General features: G+C 44.7%; 1 protein-coding gene across 1 annotated transcript in view; it reads left to right on the forward strand.

Annotated features, from left to right (window-relative positions):
- Positions 1-524: 524 nt before the first annotated feature.
- TRIT1 (tRNA isopentenyltransferase 1) overlaps positions 525-20,440 on the forward strand; it is a 44,252-nt gene continuing 24,336 nt past the window's right edge. The window contains exons 1-4 of the mRNA XM_073572945.1: positions 525-760; positions 19,008-19,147; positions 19,225-19,321; positions 19,416-19,582. Of these exons, the coding sequence (XP_073429046.1) occupies positions 626-760; positions 19,008-19,147; positions 19,225-19,321; positions 19,416-19,582 (539 nt within the window). The 5' untranslated portion in view covers positions 525-625. The remainder of the gene's footprint in view (positions 761-19,007; positions 19,148-19,224; positions 19,322-19,415; positions 19,583-20,440) is intronic.

The following is a 20,440-nucleotide window of genomic DNA, read 5'->3' on the forward strand; positions in this document are numbered from 1 at the left end:
CGCAGGTTAAAACGCTCGCTTTCTCTCTTGTGATGAGAGAGAGTTTTTTTTATGTGCCAGAATGGAAACCGCAGCTGCGGATCCGCGCGGAATTTTCAGCAGCATGTGCACAGCGTTTTTGCATCCATTAACATTGTGTGTACGCTGCACTGCGGATTTCCGGCAATTCTGCTCGTCCAAAAACGCCTCAAAATCCGCAACATGTGCACATACTCTTAGAGGAAGGGAAGCAAGGAGGTAATCCTATCTCACCCCCTTACACTGGCTCTGGATGGAGCCCCCAGGACAAATGTCACTGCAGCCTTGTGCCCCCACCACAGCTTTGCCTCAGTCCCACCATGTTTCTGTAGCCTGATGCTCTCTTCCATCTACCGCCCTGTGCTGCTGAAAATGATCACTGGTTGTTGCCACTTTCAGGATCCAGTTTTGCCACCACAGAGCTAGGCACAGTATTTCTCTCTCTTAAAATCGTGTTTCCTGGGGACATCACAAGAGACATCGCCCCTGGATTGTCAGGACGGCTCATCTGGGCGCGAGCGCCTTTGTTAGGCTGCGTCGCTAGGGGACAGCTCGTTGTTAGGGGCGGGGTTTACTCTTGGCTGTGGGCTGGTGTGACGGCGGGAAGATGGCGGCGCACAGTGTGAGACGTTCACTGCCCCTCGTAGTAATTCTAGGGGCCACTGGAACCGGGAAGTCCAAGCTGGCTCTTCAGCTGGGCCGGAGCCTCGGAGGGGAGGTGATCAGCGCGGACTCCATGCAGGTGACAGGAGCCATGAGGCTGTGCACTGCCATGCATCTGTCTGTAGCCTCAGACTGTGTGCCGGCCATGCTGTGACACTGATGTAGGCAGCTGTAATGTCGGGGCAGGGTCACATGTTGCAGTAGTTGGCTCTGGCCTTCTCTTCACACACAGGTTTCATGTTTTCTAAGGCTTCCTGTTGGTGATTACTTTGGACGTTCAAGTATAGGATGGCTCAGCTGCTATTGGAGTGAATGAGCTCTGAGCCGCGGTACCTGAGCGCGACCACTATGTGGAGCAGTGTTCAGGCTTCCTACAGAGGCGACGTACCCCACTAAGCACCAGCTGATGTCAGACCCCGTACCCCACTAAGCACCAGCTGATGTCAGACCCCGTACCCCACTAAGCACCAGCTGATGTCAGACCCCGTACCCCACTAAGCACCAGCTGATGTCAGACCCCGTACCCCACTAAGCACCAGCTGATGTCAGACCCCGTACCCCACTAAGCACCAGCTGATGTCAGACCCCGTACCCCACTAAGCACCAGCTGATGTCAGACCCCGTACCCCACTAAGCACCAGCTGATGTCAGACCCCGTACCCCACTAAGCACCAGCTGATGTGTCAGACCCCGTACCCCACTAAGCACCAGCTGATGTGTCAGACCCCGTACCCCACTAAGCACCAGCTGATGTGTCAGACCCCGTACCCCACTAAGCACCAGCTGATGTGTCAGACCCCGTACCCCACTAAGCACCAGCTGATGTGTCAGACCCCGTACCCCACTAAGCACCAGCTGATGTGTCAGACCCCGTACCCCACTAAGCACCAGCTGATGTGTCAGACCCCGTACCCCACTAAGCACCAGCTGATGTCAGACCCCGTACCCCACTAAGCACCAGCTGATGTCAGACCCCGTACCCCACTAAGCACCAGCTGATGTCAGACCCCGTACCCCACTAAGCACCAGCTGATGTCAGACCCCGTACCCCACTAAGCACCAGCTGATGTCAGACCCCGTACCCCACTAAGCACCAGCTGATGTGTCAGACCCCGTACCCCACTAAGCACCAGCTGATGTCAGACCCCGTACCCCACTAAGCACCAGCTGATGTCAGACCCCGTACCCCACTAAGCACCAGCTGATGTCAGACCCCGTACCCCACTAAGCACCAGCTGATGTGTCAGACCCCACTGACTGGATGTGGTGACCTTGCACCCTGACCTGTACACTCATTTTTAATAGGAAGCTGCTGCCAGACACATGTCCTGGAGTAAAGAAAGGTTATTGTGTTTCAATATCTGGAATACAGCTTTTTTGCCCAGTGTCCTATGTAGGCAGAGAGTTTGGAGGCCGGCTCATACACATCACGTTCTTGGATGGTGCCGCTAACCACTTTAATGCATACTGAAGGCTTTAGGTTGCCAGACTCCAGTTTAGCCACAATATAATGCCGTTGCGTGGCCTGAAAATCGGAAGAAGTGCTAGTAGGTAGGAGGTTTGCAGGGCCGTGGTCTAGCAGCCAAGGGCTACCAACATGGCCACTGCGTTAGGGTCTTGGTAATATCTTAGCTCAGCCTTACTGTGGACCTTGGAGTCAAATTGCAGCAATTTTTTTCCTCACAGATACTGTCAGTGAGAAACATTAACCATCTGCACTGCCTCAGTGAGTAATAGGACAGCACTGCAGGCTTCCCCCCAGTGTACGCACTACTGCAGGGATTCACTAGCATTTGTAATAGGAATTACTTATTTAGGCTGGTTTCACATTAGCGCTTTTTCAGCGCACGCACGGCCGGGGGTAGCTCCGCCCCCGAGCCGGCTCTCTGCCCGGCGTGCCCGCCCCTTGCTTGTAGCGCTGCCTACTAGCGGACAGCGGCGCCTGCGATCGGCGCACCCTATCTTTAGCATAGGGTGCGCAGATCGTGCGCAGGCCGTGCGCTAGTTGCGCTTTGACCTGCGCTGCGCACTTTTGACGGTGCGCCGTGCGCGCCAAAATCGAACTTTTCGGATTTTGGCGCCGCTGTCCGCTAGGAGGCGGCGCTATAAGCAAGGGGCGGGCACGCCGGGCAGAGAGCCGGCTCGGGGGCGGAGCTACCCCCGGCCGTGCGTGCGCTTAAAAAGCGCTAATGTGAAACCGGCCTTACCGAGTGACTTTGGCTTGCTTGAAAATGTTTAACCCCTTCACCCCCAAGGGTGGTTTGCACGTTCATGACCGGGCCAATTTTTACAATTCTGACCACTGTACCTTTATGAGGTCATAACTCTGGAACGCTTCCATTGATCCCGGTGATTCTGACATTGTTTTCTCGTGACATATTGTACTTCATGTTAGTGGTAAAATTTCATTCAAATAACTTGCATTTATTTGTGAAAAAAATGGAAATTTGGCAAAAATGTTGAAAATTTCGCAATTTTCCAACTTTGAATTTTTATGCCCTTAAATCACAGAGATACGGCACACAAAAAACTTGATAACTAACATTTCCCACATGTTTACTTAACATCAGCACAATTTTGGAACCAAAATTTTTTTTTGTTAGGAAGTTATAAGGGTTAAAAGTTGAATAGCGATTTCTCATTTTTACAACACCATTTTATTTTTAGGACCACATCACATTTGAAGCCACTTTGAGGGGTCTATATGATAGAAAATACCCAAAAGTGACACCATTCTAAAAACTGAACCCCTTAAGGTGCTCAAAACCACATTCAAGAAGTTTATTAACCCATTAGGTGCGTCACAGGAATTTTTTTGAATATTTAAAAAGAAATGAACATCTAACTTTTTTTCACAAAAAAAATACTTCAGGTTCAATTTTTTTTATTTTACCAAGGGTAACAGGAGAAATTGGACTGCAAAAGTTATTGTGCAATTTGTCCTGAGTACGCTGATACCTGATTTGTGGGGGGGAACGACTGTTTCGGCGCATGGCAGAGCTCAGAATGGAAGGAGCGCCGTTTGACTTTTTCAATGCAAAATTGGCTGGAATTCAGATCGGACGCCATGTCACGTTTGGAGAGTCCCTGATGTACCTAAACAGTGGAAACCCCCTACAAGTTACCCCATTTTGGAAATTAGTCCCCCCAAGGAACTTATCTAGATATGTGGTGAGAACTTTGAACCCACAAGGGCTTTACAGAAGTTTATAACGTACAGCGGTACAATTAAAAAATCATATTTTTTCCACAAAAATGATCTTTTCACCCCAATTTTTATTTTCCCAAGGGTAACAGGACCCTAAAAGTTATTGTGCAATTTGTCCTGAGTACGCTGATACCCCACATGTGGGGGTAAACCACTATTTGGGCGCATGGCAGAGCTCGGAAGGGAAGCAGTGCCATTTGACGTTTTTGGCTGGAATTGAGATCGGACACCATGTCGCGTTTGGAAAACCCCTGATGTACCAAAACAGTGGAAACCCCCCACAAATGACACCATTTTGGAAACTAGACCCCCTAAGGAACTTATCTAGATGTGTGGTGAGCACTTTGACCCCCCCAGTGCTTCACAGAAGTTTATAATGCCCGGGCGTGAAAATAAATAATTCGTATTTTTTCCACAAACATGATCTTTTAGTCACCATTTTTTTATTTTCCCAAGGGTACCAGGAGAAATTGGACCCCAAAAGTTGTTGTCCAATTTGTCCTGAGTATGCTGATACCCCATATGTGGGAGAAAACTACTGTATGGGCACACGTCGGGGCTCGGAAGGGAAGTAGTGACGTTTTGGAATGCAGACTTTGATGGAATGGTCTGCGGGTGTCATGTTGCCTTTGGAGAGCCCCTAATGTACCTAAACAGTGGAAACCCCTCACAAATGACCCCATTTTGAAAACTAGACCCACTAAGGAACTTATCTAGATGTGAGGTGAGCACTTTGAACCCCCAAGTGTTTCACAGAAGTTTATAACACTCGGACGTGAAAATAAAAAAATCATTTTTTTCCACAAAAATGATATTTTTGCCCCCAATTTTTTATTTTCCTAAGGGTAACAGGAGAAATTGGACCCCAAAAATTGTTTTGCAATTTGTCCTGAGTAGGCTGATACCCTACATGTGGGGGTAAAACACTGTTTGGGCGCCTGGCAGAGCTTGGAAGGGAAGGAGCACCATTTGACTTTTTCAACTCAGAATTGGCTGGAATTGAGATCAGACGCCATGTTGCATTTGGAGAGTCCCTGATGTGCCCAAACGGTGGAAACCCCCAATTATAACTCCAACCCTAACCCCAACACACCCCTAACCCTAACCCTAACCCTAGCCCTAACCCTAAGGCTGTGTGCACACGCTGCAGATTTTGCTGCGGTTCCGCAGCGGTTTTGGCTGCTGCGGACCCGCAGCAGTTTCTGCTGCGGTGTACAGTACCATGATTCCCTATGGGAATCAAAAACCGCAGTGCAGACGGTGCGGAATTTTCCACGCGGATTATCTGCGGTTTTCAATCCTCAGAAAGAATTGACATGTCAATTCTTTCTGCGGATTCTCCTGCGGTTTGCCATCTCCTCTATTGAGGAGATGAAAAACCGCAGGACAAAACCGCAGAGCAATCCGCAGGTAAAACCGCAGGTCTTTTGACCTGCGGTTTCACCTGCGGATTTTACAAAATCCGCGCGGATGAATCCGCACCTAATCCGCAGCGTGTGCACACAGCCTTACCCTAACGGGAAAATGGAGCTAAATACTTTTTATTTAGTTTTATTATTTTTCCCTAACTAAGGGGGTGATAACGGGGGGTTTGACTTACTATTTATGGCGGTTTTTATGTTTGGCGGCTGTCACACGCCAAAAGACGCTTTTTATTGTAAAATAGTTTTTGCATCACCACATTTTGAGAGCTATAATTTTTCTGTATTTTGACCCACTGAGTCATGTGAGGTCTTATTTTTTGCGGGACGAGTTGACGTTTTTATTGGTACCATTTTCGGGCACGTGACATTTTTTGATCGCTTTTTATTCCTATTTTTGGGACGCAGAATGAACAAAAACCAGCGTTTCATGAATTTCTTTTGGGGGGGTGCGTTTACACCGTTCCGCGTGCGGTAAAATTGATAAAGCGGTTTTATTCTTCGGGTCAGTACGGTTACATCGATACCTCATTTAGGTAGTTTTTTTTATGTTTTTGTCGGTTTTATGCAATGAAAACTATTTTATATAAAAAATAATTATTTTTGCATCGCTTTATTCTGTGAGCTATAACTTTTTTATTTTTTCGCTGATGATGCTGTGTGGCGGCTCGTTTTTTGCGGGACAAGATGACGTTTTCAGCGGTACCATGGATATTTATATGCGTCTTTTTGATCGCGCGTTATTACACTTTTTGTTTGGCGGTATGATAATAAATCATTATTTTTTGCTTCGTTTTTTATTTTTATTTTTTAAGGGGTTCGCTAAAAGGGTTAACTAATGGGACAGTTTTATAGGGCGGGTCATTACGGACGCGGCGATACCTAATATGTGTACTTTTATTGTTTTTTTTTTTTTTATTATTTCCAAAAAATGGATTTATTGAGGGAATATTTTTTTTTTTTTTTTCTAATTTATTTGGCGATTTTTTTACATTTATTTTTACATTTTTTTTAAATTTTTTTTTTTACTTTATTACATAGTCCCAGGTGGGACATCACTGTCCTGTGACAGATCGCTGATTTGTCACATCACAGATCACTGTGACAGATCAGCAATCTGTCACAGGCATTGAAGAAGACTTCCTCTTGCCTGCGCTTTGCAGGCACTGAGGAAGCCAGCTTCCTCAGGTCCCCGAAGGCCCCCGTCGCCATCTTGGATTCGGGGGCCTGGAGGATAGGAGCCCCCCGCAGCAGCGCTGCACATTGCGCTGCCGTGGGGGGCTCAGGGAAGCACGGAGGGAGCCCCCTCCCTGCCGATGCTTCCCTTTAACTCCCGGTACACCGCGATCATGTTTGATCGTGGTGTGCAAGGGGTTAACGTGTCGGGGGCGGTCCGTGACCGCCCCTGACACATAGTGCCGGGTGTCAGCTGTGATAATCAGCTGACACCCGGCCGCGATCAGCGGCGCTCACCACGTGGGCGCCGCTGATCGCGGTAGACGTACTATCCCGTCCACGGTCATACGGGCCCGGGTACCGTGGACGGGATAGTACGTCGCATGTCAGGAAGGGGTTAAATCACAGAGATACAGCACACAAAAAACTTGATAACTAACATTTCCCACATGTTTACTTAACACCAGCACAATTTTGGAACCAAAATTTTTTTTTGTTAGGAAGTTATAAGGGTTAAAAGTTGACCAGCGATTTCTCATTTTTACAACACCATTTTATTTTTAGGGACCACATCACATTTGAGGTCACTTTGAGGGGTCTATATGATAGAAAATACCCAAAAGTGACACCATTCTAAAAACTGCACCCCTTAAGGTGCTCAAAACCAAATTCAAGAAGTTTATTAACCCTTTAGGTGCATCACAGGAATTTTTTTGAATATTTAAAAAAAAAAAATGAACATCTAACTTTTTTTCACAAAAAAAATACTTCAGGTTCATTTTTTTATTTTACCAAGGGTAACAGGAGAAATTGGACTGCAAAAGTTATTGTGCAATTTGTCCTGAGTACGCTGATACCTGATATGTGGGGGGGGGACGACTGTTTCGGCGCATGGCAGAGCTCAGAATGGAAGGAGCGCCGTTTGACTTTTTCAATGCAAAATTGGCTGGAATTCAGATCGGACGCCATGTCACGTTTGGAGAGTCCCTGATGTACCTAAACAGTGGAAACCCCCTACAAGTGACCCCATTTTGGAAACTAGACCCCCCAAGGAACTTATCTAGATATGTGGTGAGAACTTTGAACCCACAAGGGCTTTACAGAAGTTTATAACGTACAGCGGTACAATTAAAAAATCATATTTTTTCCACAAAAATGATCTTTTCACCCCAATTTTTATTTTCCCAAGGGTAACAGGACCCTAAAAGTTATTGTGCAATTTGTCCTGAGTACGCTGATACCCCACATGTGGGGGTAAACCACTATTTGGGCGCATGGCAGAGCTCGGAAGGGAAGCAGCGCCATTTGACGTTTTTGGCTGGAATTGAGATCGGACATCATGTCGCGATTGAAAAACCCCTGATGTACCAAAACAGTGGAAACCCCCCACAAATGACACCATTTTGGAAACCAGACCCCCTAAGCAGGGCTGTGGAGTCGGTAAGCCACAGTTGCGACTCTGACTCCTGGATTTTATCAGGCTCCGACTTCATAAATGGCCAATTCATAACAACAAATTTACTGTTGTAAAATATTAAACATCGTGCTTATTTAGTTTCTCACCATCATATAAGTAATCAGACCACTTAGAGCAAAAACTACATTTATTAGAATACAATTAGAATATAGCAAATAACTTTTATAAACTTTTCTAAACTGTAAGTAAATATGCAATAAACACTTTTATGCAGTTAATAAAAAGAAATCTATAAATTTGTCCTCAGAAAAAGTATTGCCTCTGTCAGATCCTCCTTCATGGATGCCCTCAAATCTGATCTAATTATTTTGAGAGCAGAGAACAACCTCTCTACACTAACTTGTGTTGGTGGCAAAGCAGTAACCACTCGGGCAACATCTCTGACAATGTCAGGATACAGAGGAATCGCTTGTTGCACTGTTATTTTTGATAAACGGTCAAATTTCTCAATTTCTTTTAGTGCACATGAAAAATTCTGCTGAAATGTACTGGCTGTGTTCCTTGATGGGGATGACTCTTCTTCTATGCGGGAACGCTTTGCACGGTCCTTGTGATCCAAATATTTTTCGAAATTAAATTCTTCATCAGTTGATGATGAGGGTGAAGATGTGGCAGGACGACCAAATTCTTCTTGTTCCTCCTGACTGTTCTGCAACCCTTTCATCCTTACTGCTATTTCAAACAGAGCTTCTTTTCCTTTACTTAGCTGTTGATCATCTAGAAGAATCCGATGCATTGGGTCTACATAAACAGCTGCCAAAAGAATGTTATTTTGTAATAGTAGCTACTCTCTCAGTTTCATTGATGTAGCAATGCCACTTGCAATTAACCCTCCTCTTTGGGACAGGCGAAACATCAGGTTCTTCCACTCCTTTGAGAAAATACCTGGAGTTAAGTCCTCTGCTTGTAATTTTTTAGTCACTGTAAATGGGTGCTCTAGCAATTTTTCCAGCTCAGTCACCTGATTCCACTGACTTTCATTTAGCGTCAGTTGAGGGTTAGCCATGTCTGCAAGAAAGGTTTTCAGTTCAACCAAGCGCTGAATCATTAAGTAAGTACTGCCCCATCGTGTGGCTTGATCAATAATTGCCCCTTTTCCAGCACGTCTCTTCAAAATTGAGTCAACTTTAGGGGTTCTGGCAACAGTAGCCAATTTTCTCACCTTGCCAATCAGTGCAGCAGCATGTCCTTCTTGCAGACTGTCTCTTATAGCCAGCTGTAGCGTATGCACAACACAGCGCATGTGATGAATGAAAGAACATTGACACAGTTTCAACAAGATCATCTAAACTATCATGTTGCTGTTCATCTGAAGCAACTTCAGTTTGCTCATCAGTTACAATACTTTGTTCCTCTATTTCAAACATTTCTGTGTCTGTGGACCCAGAATGTTCTTCTAGCTGCTGGTCATCATCATTACTCTCATTCATTAGCTTAATAGTACTTATCATATTTGAAGCATTGTCAGTTACGACAGAAAGAACTTGCTCTTTTTTAAGTTCATAGTCTTGCAGAACCTTTTCCACCAAGACCTGGAGAAACTCACTGGTGTGATGAGCTTTGGTGTCTTTTACTGCCAATGTCTTGGTAACTATTTCATTTTTGTCACAAACAAATCGGACATTGATGGCAAAATAGTTCACTCTGTGACGTGTGCAGGCATCCATTTTAATAAACAGAAAGCGTCCCCTGAGAGTTTTTTTAAGATCTTCCTTTTGTTTAAAAGCTTCTTCGATTACTAATTTTCTAATACTCTCTCTCTCCAGAGAAACACCAAGCTTGCGGGCCATTTCCCCATTCAGACACATAAAAGCTGGTCGTGAAAATAATGAAATAGGCACACTATCCTTTACAACAAGCTCTATGATGTTTTTTAAATGTATCTACTGTCATTGTCACAGTAACTTTGTCACTGACAAAATATCTTGCAACTGATGGCTGCAAAGTTCTCTGCTCCTTTGTTTGGCTGGAAGAGCTGGGCACAGGTTCATTGGTTTGGATGCAGTCTTTCTCATCCACTGCTTTCAGTACTTCTGGATGAAAGCGCTGTAAATGTCTCTTTAGATTAGAAGCTCTGGTAGGAGCATTTTTATCTTTGCCTGAATATGCACTCATCTTGGCTTCACAGCATTTGTTTTCGTCTGGATCATTTGTCATACACTGACAGACATAATGTTTTCTATCTTGAGTGATGGTGAAATGTTCAAATACAGCTGATTTAATGTGATGCTTCTTTGACATTCTCAGGTTTTTAATTCTGCATTCACAATCTAAATGACAATTGTTTTTCCTAAAAACAATTGTACAAAATTATTGCCAGGTCGTACAACTGATATAGTGGTCAGTAATACTGTTATTATTCCTCATATACTCACAGTTAACTGATGCAAAGTTTGTTGAAAGGATAATACTTCTTACAGTCTTCCTCTTCTGAGTAGCAGGCAGCTGTGAGATGCTTGGAAGACGCACACCTAGTATGATCTAGTCTAGAGGAGGAGCTTTACTACTAAGAATTTGCAACACATTTTCACTTTCAGTTTCATACATTGTAAGTAGGGGGGTTGGGGCAGCATGAGGTTAACCAAGTATAAGATTAGATAAGGGCAGTGGAGAACAGTGACACAAAAGAAGTAAGAAATGTCTCTATCTCCAGCAGAACTGCTTATCACTGTTGTTCATAGTTTGATAGAACATATATATTTGAGTAACATTTATAAAATTCATATGAAAGTTCAATTATGAAATATTAATACATTTTTTTTAAAGCTGGAGTCGGTACATTTCTACCGACTCCGACTCCAACCAAAACTAACTCCGACTCCACGAATCCGACTCCGACTCCACAACCCTGCCCCTAAGGAACTTACCTAGATGTGTGGTGAGAACTTTGAACCCCCAAGGGCTTCACAGAAGTTTATAACATAAAGCTGTACAATTAAAAAATCATATTTTTTCCACAAAAATGATCTTTTCACCCTCAATTCTTATTTTTCCAAGGGTAGCAGGACCCTAAAAGTTATTGTGCAATTTGTCCTGAGTACGCTGATACCCCACATGTGGGGGTAAACCACTATTTGGGCGCATGGCAGAGCTCGGAAGGGAAGCAGCGCCATTTGACGTTTTTGGCTGGAATTGAGATCGGACACCATGTCGCGATTGGAAAACCCCTGATGTATCTAAACAGTGGAAACTCCCCACAAATGACACCATTTTGTAAACTAGACCCCCCAAGGAACTTATCTAGATGTGTGGTGAGCACTTTGAACCCCCCAGTGCTTCACAGAAGTTTATAACGCCCGGGCGTGAAAATAAAAAAATCGTATTTTTTCCACAAACATGATCAATTAGTCCCCAATTTTTTTATTTTCCCAAGGGTAACAGGAGAAATTGAACCCCAAAAGTTGTTGTCCAATTTGTCCTGAGTACGCTGACACCCCATATGTGGGAGAAAACTACTGTATGGACACACGTCAGGGCTCGGAAGGGAAGTAGTGACGTTTTGGAATGCAGACTTTGATGGAATGGTCTGCGGGTGTCATGTTGCCTTTGGAGAGCCCCTAATGTACCTAAACAGTGGAAACCCCCACATATGACCCCATTTTGGAAACGAGACCCCCTAAGGAACTTATCTAGATGTGTGGTGAGCACTTTGAACCCCCAAGGGCTTCACAGAAGTTTATAATGCCCGGGCATGAAAATAAAAAAATCGTATTTTTTCCACAAACATGATCAATTAGTCCCCAATTTTTTTTTATTTTCCCAAGGGTAACAGGAGAAATTGGACCCCAAAAGTTGTTGTCCAATTTGTCATGAGTACGCTGACACCCCATATGTAGGAGAAAACTACTGTATGGACACACGTCGGGGCTCGGAAGGGAAGCAGTGACATTTTGGAATGCAGACTTTGATGGAATGGTCTGCGGGTGTCATGTGCGTTTGGAGAGCCCCTGATGTACCTAAACTATTGAAACTCCCCACAAGTGACCCCATTTTGGACACTAGGCCCCCCACGGAACTTATCTAGATGTGTGGTGAGCACTTTCAACCCCTAAGTGCTTCACAGAAGTTTATAACGCTCGGACGTGAAAATAAAAAAATCATTTTTTTCCACAAAAATGATATTTTTGCCCCCAATTTTTTATTTTCCTAAGGGTAACAGGAGAAATTGGACCCCAAAAATTGTTTTGCAATTTGACCTGAGTAGGCTGAAACCCTACATGTGGGGGTAAAACACTGTTTGGGCGCATGGCAGAGCTTGGAAGGGAAGGAGCACCATTTGACTTTTTCAGCGCAGAATTGGCTGGAATTGAGATCAGACGCAATGTTGCATTTGGAGAGCCCCTGATGTGCCCAAACAGTGGAAACCCCCCAATTCTAACTCCAACCCGAACCCCAACACACCCCTAACCCTAATCTCAGCCCTCTCCCTAACCCTAGCCCTCTCCCTAACCCTAGCCCTCTCCCTAACCCTAGCCCTCTCCCTAACCCTAATGGAAAAATGGAAATAAATACATTTTTTTTATTTTATTATTTTTCCCTAACTAAGGGGGTGATAACGGGGGGTTTGATTTACTATTTATGGCGGTTTTTATGTTTGGCAGCTGTCACACGCTAAAAGACGCTTTTTATTGTAAAAATAGTTTTTGCATCACCACATATTGAGAGCTCTAATTTTTCCGTATTTTGACCCACCGAGTCATGTGAGGTCTTATTTTTTGCGGGACAAATTGACGTTTTTATTGGTACCATTTTCGGGCACGTGACATTTTTTGAACAAAAACCAGCGTTTCATGAATTTCTTTTGGGGGGGTGCGTTTACACTGTTCCGCGTGCGATAAAATTGATAAAGCGGTTTTATGCTTCGGGTCAGTACGGTTACAGCGATACCTTATTTAGGTCGTTTTTTTATGTTTTGTCTGTTTTATGCAATGAAAACTTTTATATAAAAAATAATTATTTTTGCATCGCTTTATTCTGCGAGCTATAACTTTTTTATTTTTTCGCTGATGATGCTGTGTTGCGGCTCGTTTTTTGCGGGACAAGATGACGTTTTCAGCGGTACCATGGATATTTATATGCGTCTTTTTGATCGCGCGTTATTACACTTTTTGTTTGGCGGTATGATAATAAATCATTATTTTTTGCTTCGTTTTTTATTTTTTTCAAGGGGTTCGCTAAAGGGGTTAACTAATGGGACAGTTTTATAGGGCGGGTCGTTACGGACGCGGAGATACCTAATATGTGTACTTTTATTGGTTTTTTTTTTTTTTTTTTCTCTAAAAAATGGATTTATTTGGGGGAATATTTTTTTTTTCTTCTAATTTATTTGGCGATTTTTTTTAAAATTTATTTTAACACTTTTTTTTATTTTTTTTTTACTTTATTAAATAGTCCCAGGTGGGACATCACTGTCCTGTGACAGATCGCTGATCTGTCACATCACAGATCACTGTGACAGATCAGCAATCTGTCACAGGCACTGCAGAAGGCTTCCTCATGCCTGCGCTTTGCAGGCACTGAGGAAGCCAGCTTCCTGCAGGCCCCCGTCGCCATCTTGGATTCGGGGGCCTGCAGGAAAGGAGCCCCCCGCAGCAGCGCTGCACATTGCGCTGCCGTGGGGGGCTCAGGGAAGCAAGGAGGGAGCCCCCTCCCTGCCGATGCTTCCCTTTAACCCCCGGTACACCGCGATCATGTTTGATCACGGTGTGCAAGGGGTTAACGTGTCGGGGGCGGTCAGTGACCGCCCCTGACACATTGTGCCGGGTGTCAGCTGTGATAATCATCTGACACCCGGCCGCGATCAGCGGCGCTCACCACGTGGGCACCGCTGATCGCGGTAGCCGTACTATCCCGTCCATGGGCATAGGGGCCCGGGTCCCATGGACGGGATAGTACTTCTCATGTCAGGAAGGGGTTAAGGTACCGTTACACTTAGCGATGGACCAGCGATCCCGACAACAATATGGATCGCTGGTGCATCGCTAAGTGGTCGCTAGTGAGCTGCCACACAGGCAGATCTCACCAGCGACATCGCTGGGGTCGGGGGTCACTACTTACCTGTCACACTTGGCGATCCTGACGTCCTCCCTCCCGCCCGCGTCCACGCATGTGTGAACATGCTCTGTTTCGTAGGTATCCATTTACATCATTGGCAATTTGTCCATATTGTTTTAATAACCTTAGACTATTGCTATGCGTTATATATCATTAAGGCAAAATAGTTTCGTGAACCCATAATTAAATAGCTAATTTTTGTTTTCCAGGAGTTTGTTTATTTTTGAAAAAATGACTTCATAATTATATTATCTTTACACAGACGGTTTGGAGTCGTTATGGATTTTCTTAAAGGGAATCTGTCACCTCATTTTGGCGTGGTATTTAAATGACTTGGGTCCGGTCCGATAGGCGGTGTTTTGGGTCTTTTCCTCCACCCCTCCTTGGCCACTGTCCGCAATATTTCAGGGAATTTCCGTACTTGACCTCCATATTACGCGTGTGCGCATTGCAATCTGGATCTGCGCACGCGCAGTATGCTTTGCCCAAATGCGGGCAAAGGAGGGGTGGAGGAAAGGACCTGAAACATCGCCCATCGGACCGGACCCAAGTCATTTAAATACCGCGCCAAAATGAGGTGACAGATTCCCTTTAATGCGAGATAGCAAGAGAATACAACGTTATATGTAATATTCCCACATGCAGTGTTTTAAACATGTTTTTCCGTTGGCTATACGAATGTGCAGTAAAAGTCATCAAACTGCCGTGTATAAAGAGTATAATGTCATGTATTTTTACATATTCTTGAAGTCACATTTGGGAGCTACGTTTGATCTGAATATTGCATTTTGATTTATCATATAGCTTTAAGGATATCCTCATAGATGAAAACAGGTGTATTGTGTTTGTTAATTCTATCATTCTGTCATAAGAAGCTATGCCTTTCCCTATATATAACTTCTGTTGTTGTAACACTGCTATATTTTGTTTATATACATGTGTATGTATATGTAGTGTATATACATTGGTATGTGCAGTGTGTATGTATATGTAGTGTATATACATTGGTATGTGCAGTGTGTATGTACACTCACTGGCCACTTTATTAGGTACACCTGTCCAACTGTGTGTTAAGACTTAATTTCTAATCAGCCAATCACATGGCGGCAACTCAGTGCATTTAGGCATGTAGACATGGTCAAGACAATCTCCTGCAGTTCAAACCGAGCATCAGTATGGGGAAGAAAGGTGATTTGAGTGCCTTTGAACGTGGCATGATTGTTGGTGCCAGAAGGGCTGGTCTGAGTATTTCAGAAACTGCTGATCTACTGGGATTTTCACGCACAACCATCTCTAGGGTTTACAGAGAATGGTCCGAAAAAGAAAAAAAATCCAGTGAGCGGCAGTTCTGTGGCCGGAAATGCCTTGTTGATGCCAGAGGTCAGAGGAGAATGGGCATACTGGTTCGAGCTGATAGAAAGGCAACAGTGACTCAAATTGCCACCCGTTACAACCAAGGTAGGCAGAAGAGCATCTCTGAACGCACAGTGCGTCGAACTTTGAGGCAGATGGGCTACAGCAGCAGAAGACCACACTGGGTACCACTCCTCTCAGCTAAGAACAGGAAACTGAGGCTACAATTTGCACAAGCTCATCGAAATTGGACAGTAGAAGATTGGAAAAACGTTGCCTGGTCTGATGAGTCTCGATTTCTGCTGCGACATTCGGATGGTAGGGTCAGAATTTGGCGTAAACAACATGAAAGCATGGATCCATCCAGCCTTGTATCAACGGTTCAGGCTGGTGGTGGTGGTGTCATGGTGTGGGGAATTTTTTCTTGGCACTCTTTGGGCCCCTTGGTACCAATTGAGCATCGTTGCAACGCCACAGCCTACCTGAGTATTGTTGCTGACCATGTCCATCCCTTTATGACCACAATGTACCCAACATCTGATGGCTACTTTCAGCAGGATAATGCGCCATGTCATAAAGCTCGAATCATCTCAGATTGGTTTCTTGAACATGACAATGAGTTCACTGTACTCAAATGGCCTCCTCAGTCACCAGATCTCAATCCAATAGAGCATCTTTGGGATGTGGTGGAACGGGAGATTCGCATCAGGGATGTGCAGCCGACAAATCTGCGCCAACTGTGTGATGCCATCATGTCAATATGGTCCAAAATCTCTGAGGAATGCTTCCAGCACCTTGTTGAATCTCTGCCACGAAGAATTGAGGCAGTTCTGAAGGCAAAAGGGGGTCCAACCCGTTACTAGCATGGTGTACCTAATAAAGTGGCCAGTGAGTGTATATGTAGTGTATATACATTGGTATGTGCAGTGTGTATGTATATGTAGTGTATATACATTGGTATGTGCAGTGTGTATGTATATGTAGTGTATATACATTGGTATGTGCAGTGTGTATGTATATGTAGTGTATATACATTGGTATGTGCAGTGTGTATGTATATGTAGTGTATATACCGTATTTTTCGCTTTATAAGACGCTCCGGATTATAAGACGCACCCCAAATTTTGAGGAGAAAAATAGGAAAAAAACTTTATTTTTAATAAAATGGTGGTGCATCTTATAATCCATGCGTCTTATTGCTTACCAGGGGTGGTGATGGAGGAGGCCGGAGTGGAACATTGCTGCTGGGATGAGGGGGTGTTTTGATGTGCAGCGTGCCGCTGCCGGTGTCTGTTACTGCCGCCGCCCTCTGTCCCCTGATGCTTGCCACCACCGCCACGCTCTGTCCCCCGGTGCCTGCTTGCCACCACCGCCGCACTCTGTCCCCCAGTGCTTGCCACCACCGCCACGCTATCCCCCGGTGCCTGCTTGCCACCACCGCCGCGCTCTACCCCGGTTCTTACCGCCACCACCACGCTCTGTCCCCCGGTTCTTACCGCCACGCTCCTATCCCCCGGTGTTTGCCGCCATCGCCGCGCTCTGTCCCGTTCTGAGGGTACTTGCCGTGGCACTCTGTGCCCTGATGCTGCCGCTGCGCTGTCCGCCACCGCCGCGCTCCTGTCCCCCGGTGGTTTCTTCCGCCGCGCTCCTGTCCCCCGGTGGTTTCTTCCGCCCCACCGCCGCCGCCGCGCTCTGTCCCGTTCAGCGTGGGGGGGTCTCTGTCAGCGCTGAAATCTCATCTCCCGAGATTTCAGTGCCGAGATGTCCGTCTGCGCATGCGCGGCGGCCATTTTCCAGGAAGAAAGCAGGCATGGAGCGACAGAGACCCCCCCACGCTGAACGGGACAGAGCGAGGCGGCGGCGGTGGGGCGGAAGAAACCACCGGGGGACAGGAGCGCGGCGGTGGCGGACAGCGCAGCGGCAGCATCAGGGCACAGAGTGCCGCGGCAAGTACCCTCAGTGGCAGCGCAAATGTATATCCTCTTTGTAAGACGCACCCCCTTTTTCCCCTCAATTTTGGGGGAAAAAAAGTGCGTCTTACAAAGCGGAAAATACGGTACATTGGTATGTGCAGTGTGTATGTATATGTAGTGTATATACATTGGTATGTGCAGTGCGAGTGTGTGATGACTAGAGATGAGCGAATATTTCAATGTTCGGTTCGGATTACGATCACCGAATTTGCAATTAATTCGTCAAATATTCGCTGAACATAACCGAATGCCATTCAGCTCAATGGGAGGCAAAAACAAACGCATGCAACTGCCTTTGTCCGTGAACCTCAGTAATGGCCCAAAAAATAAAAATTCCGGAAGGTAAATTTTCCAGCCACACTGGACCCTAGCTTCACTATCTGACTGCTATAAACCCCCTAATTGACTAGCTAAAATCTCGCTGTTAACAGTGGCAGCATCAGGAGCAGCCTCTCTGCGCTGTTAGTGTCAAAATGGGAAACAAGATGTCCGCTATTTATATGGAGAGGGATGTGATTTCAGCAGCCAATGACACAAGCCGTTGTGTCAGGACATTTTGGATGTTTCCTGCGCTCTGATTGGCTAGCTGCAATGTGCACACATAAAGTTAGGAAAATAAAAAGACTGCTGTTCTTACAAGATCGCCGCGCCTCTGAGCTCTGCAAACGGGCCCTCCCCTCATCAAACACATGCCAAACGCTCATGATACACCACCATTATTGCTGAAGTGCTGGAAATATTATTGTGGCAACGCAAATGTTTTCCCGCACTTTCACCGAATGTTACCGATTTTTACCAATTTTATAGAATTTTGCTTGCATTTCCAGTCATGAATCTGAATGTGGCATATTCGTGCCGAATTTGTTTGGCGATCGTTTTCCGAACAAATTCACGCATCACTAGTGATGACATGATTATATTTAAATAAATATTGATTTTTTTTTTTTTTTTTTTTTATGAATAATTGTGGATTGTGGAAAATAAAGACATCCACTGAAAATGAGCCCTTACCCATCTTTTTGAGCAAAAATAGTATAAAACTCTGATTTATTTTTGGGAAAAGGTATATATGATGTTTTCTAGTTAAAGCTCAGGGTTTTGTGTTTTTTATGTTGGGTCATAGAACTCTCCAAGTTTTGTCATTCGAAGAAACATCTGGTTATTAAAACTATCCAGCCATGTGAAAGTATATGGTTTTTGCAGGCAAATATTTTCAATTTTGTTACGTAAAATTTTTAGGAACGTGTATGGATTGGTTATTGCTAGAGTTGAGCGACTTTGGTCGGATCGGGTTTCATGAAACAAAATTTGTTTCAGATGAAACTGGTCCGACTAGGGCAAAAAAAGTCGGAGTTTCGTCTGAAACCCGACCCCAATGCAAGTCAATGGGGAATAAAAGTCGGCATTGAGCTGATGACATTCATCCACTCAATGCCGACTTTTATTTCCCATTGACTTGCATTGGGGTCGGGTTTCGGATGAAACTCCGACTTTTTTTTTGCCCTAATCAGACCAGTTTCATCTGAAACAAATTTTGTTTCATGAAACCCGATCCGACCAAAGTCGCTCAACTCTAGTTATTGCTATGGTAAGTCACATTCAATTATGTTTAGAATAATAAATGATGACAGTGATACGGCCTTTATGTTGTGACGTCTTTTTAGGTGTACCAGGGTTTGGATATTATCACTAATAAAGTGACGGTGGAGGAACAGCAGCTCTGCAAGCATCACATGATCAGCTGTGTGGATCCACTTATCACAAATTTTACAGTAGTTGACTTCCGAAATAAAGCTGTGGCCCTCATATCCTTTCATTGTATGGCGAGTGTGATAGTATAGTTGTAACCATTGCTAACCATTTATACTCCTTAATTATCAACATTGAAGATATATTTTCTAGAGATAAAATTCCAATTGTGGTCGGAGGGACAAATTACTACATTGAGTCACTGCTGTGGAAAGTTCTAGTCGACACGGTATGTATGCTTTTATCTGTAGGCCTCTTTTTGATACTTATTGACCGCTCTTTTACACGCAGCTTAATGAAGTCTAAAATGATATAAACTACAGGGATCTCCACCTGGAGAGAAGACCTCTGCACATGGAGACCACGTCTCGGCTGATAGAAAAACTGAATTGGAGAAATTAGACTTTTTGGAGCTTCATGCTCGCTTGAAAAATGTGGACCCAGAGATGGCCGCAAAATTGCATCCACATGATAAACGTAAAGTGGCAAGGTGGGCAACGTGTATTGTGATAATAGATCTGGCCATATTGCAGAGGATCTTATAGGGAACCTGTCAAGTGAAAAAAAAATGGTGTTAATCTGCAGGATAATAGGATTCTGAACCTGCCTGGTCCTTGCACTTAGAGCCTCGCTGTCAGGATGAAATAACTTTATTCCTCCATTTGGATTTCAGTCACGGGGGCCACGCCGGAGTGGGTTCAGTCACCACTCTGTGTATAGAGAGTGGCCTCTGCAACCGTACCCCCGGCACTGACTGACAGCTGCTATCAGTCAGTGTCGGGAGCGTGGTTACTGCTGCGCCTCTCTATACAGAGAGCGGTTACTGAACTTGCACAGGCACTGCCCTGTAACTGAAACCTGAATGCTGCCAGGAGGTATGAAGCTGATTTACTTTCGGCAGCGGGGTCTAAGTGACAGCATCGGGCAGGTTCAGAATGCTATTAACCTGCATATTAACCCCATATCTGCAGGTTAATAGCGTTTTATCATGTGACTGCTTCCCTTTAAACATTGTTTAGACACATTGTGCAATCAAAGAAATGGGATTCACTTTACCATCAATCAGGTGAATGAAGAGGCCTCAGCAGTCCCAGTCCTGTCTTACAGAAAAGTAGGTACAAGTTAGCCAGTAAGTGGAGTAAACACAAGTGTAACATTTTTAAAATTTTCAGTGTGTTTTGCTCGAGAAAGTCTTATAGTCTTGAACTGTTGAATGTCAGATTTATAGGAGTTGAATCAAGTTTATATTCATGACCGATTACTTCAGATACTAAACTTATATTTTGCAATATAGATATTTTTTTCTTTTGTATAGACAATGTAAAAATAAGCTTTGGTCACACACCGT

The sequence above is a fragment of the Dendrobates tinctorius genome, unplaced genomic scaffold (assembly GCF_039654945.1).
Source record: "Dendrobates tinctorius isolate UK_male_01 unplaced genomic scaffold, ASM3965494v1 ptg000007l, whole genome shotgun sequence".
In the NCBI taxonomy this organism is placed as follows: domain Eukaryota; kingdom Metazoa; phylum Chordata; class Amphibia; order Anura; family Dendrobatidae; genus Dendrobates; species Dendrobates tinctorius.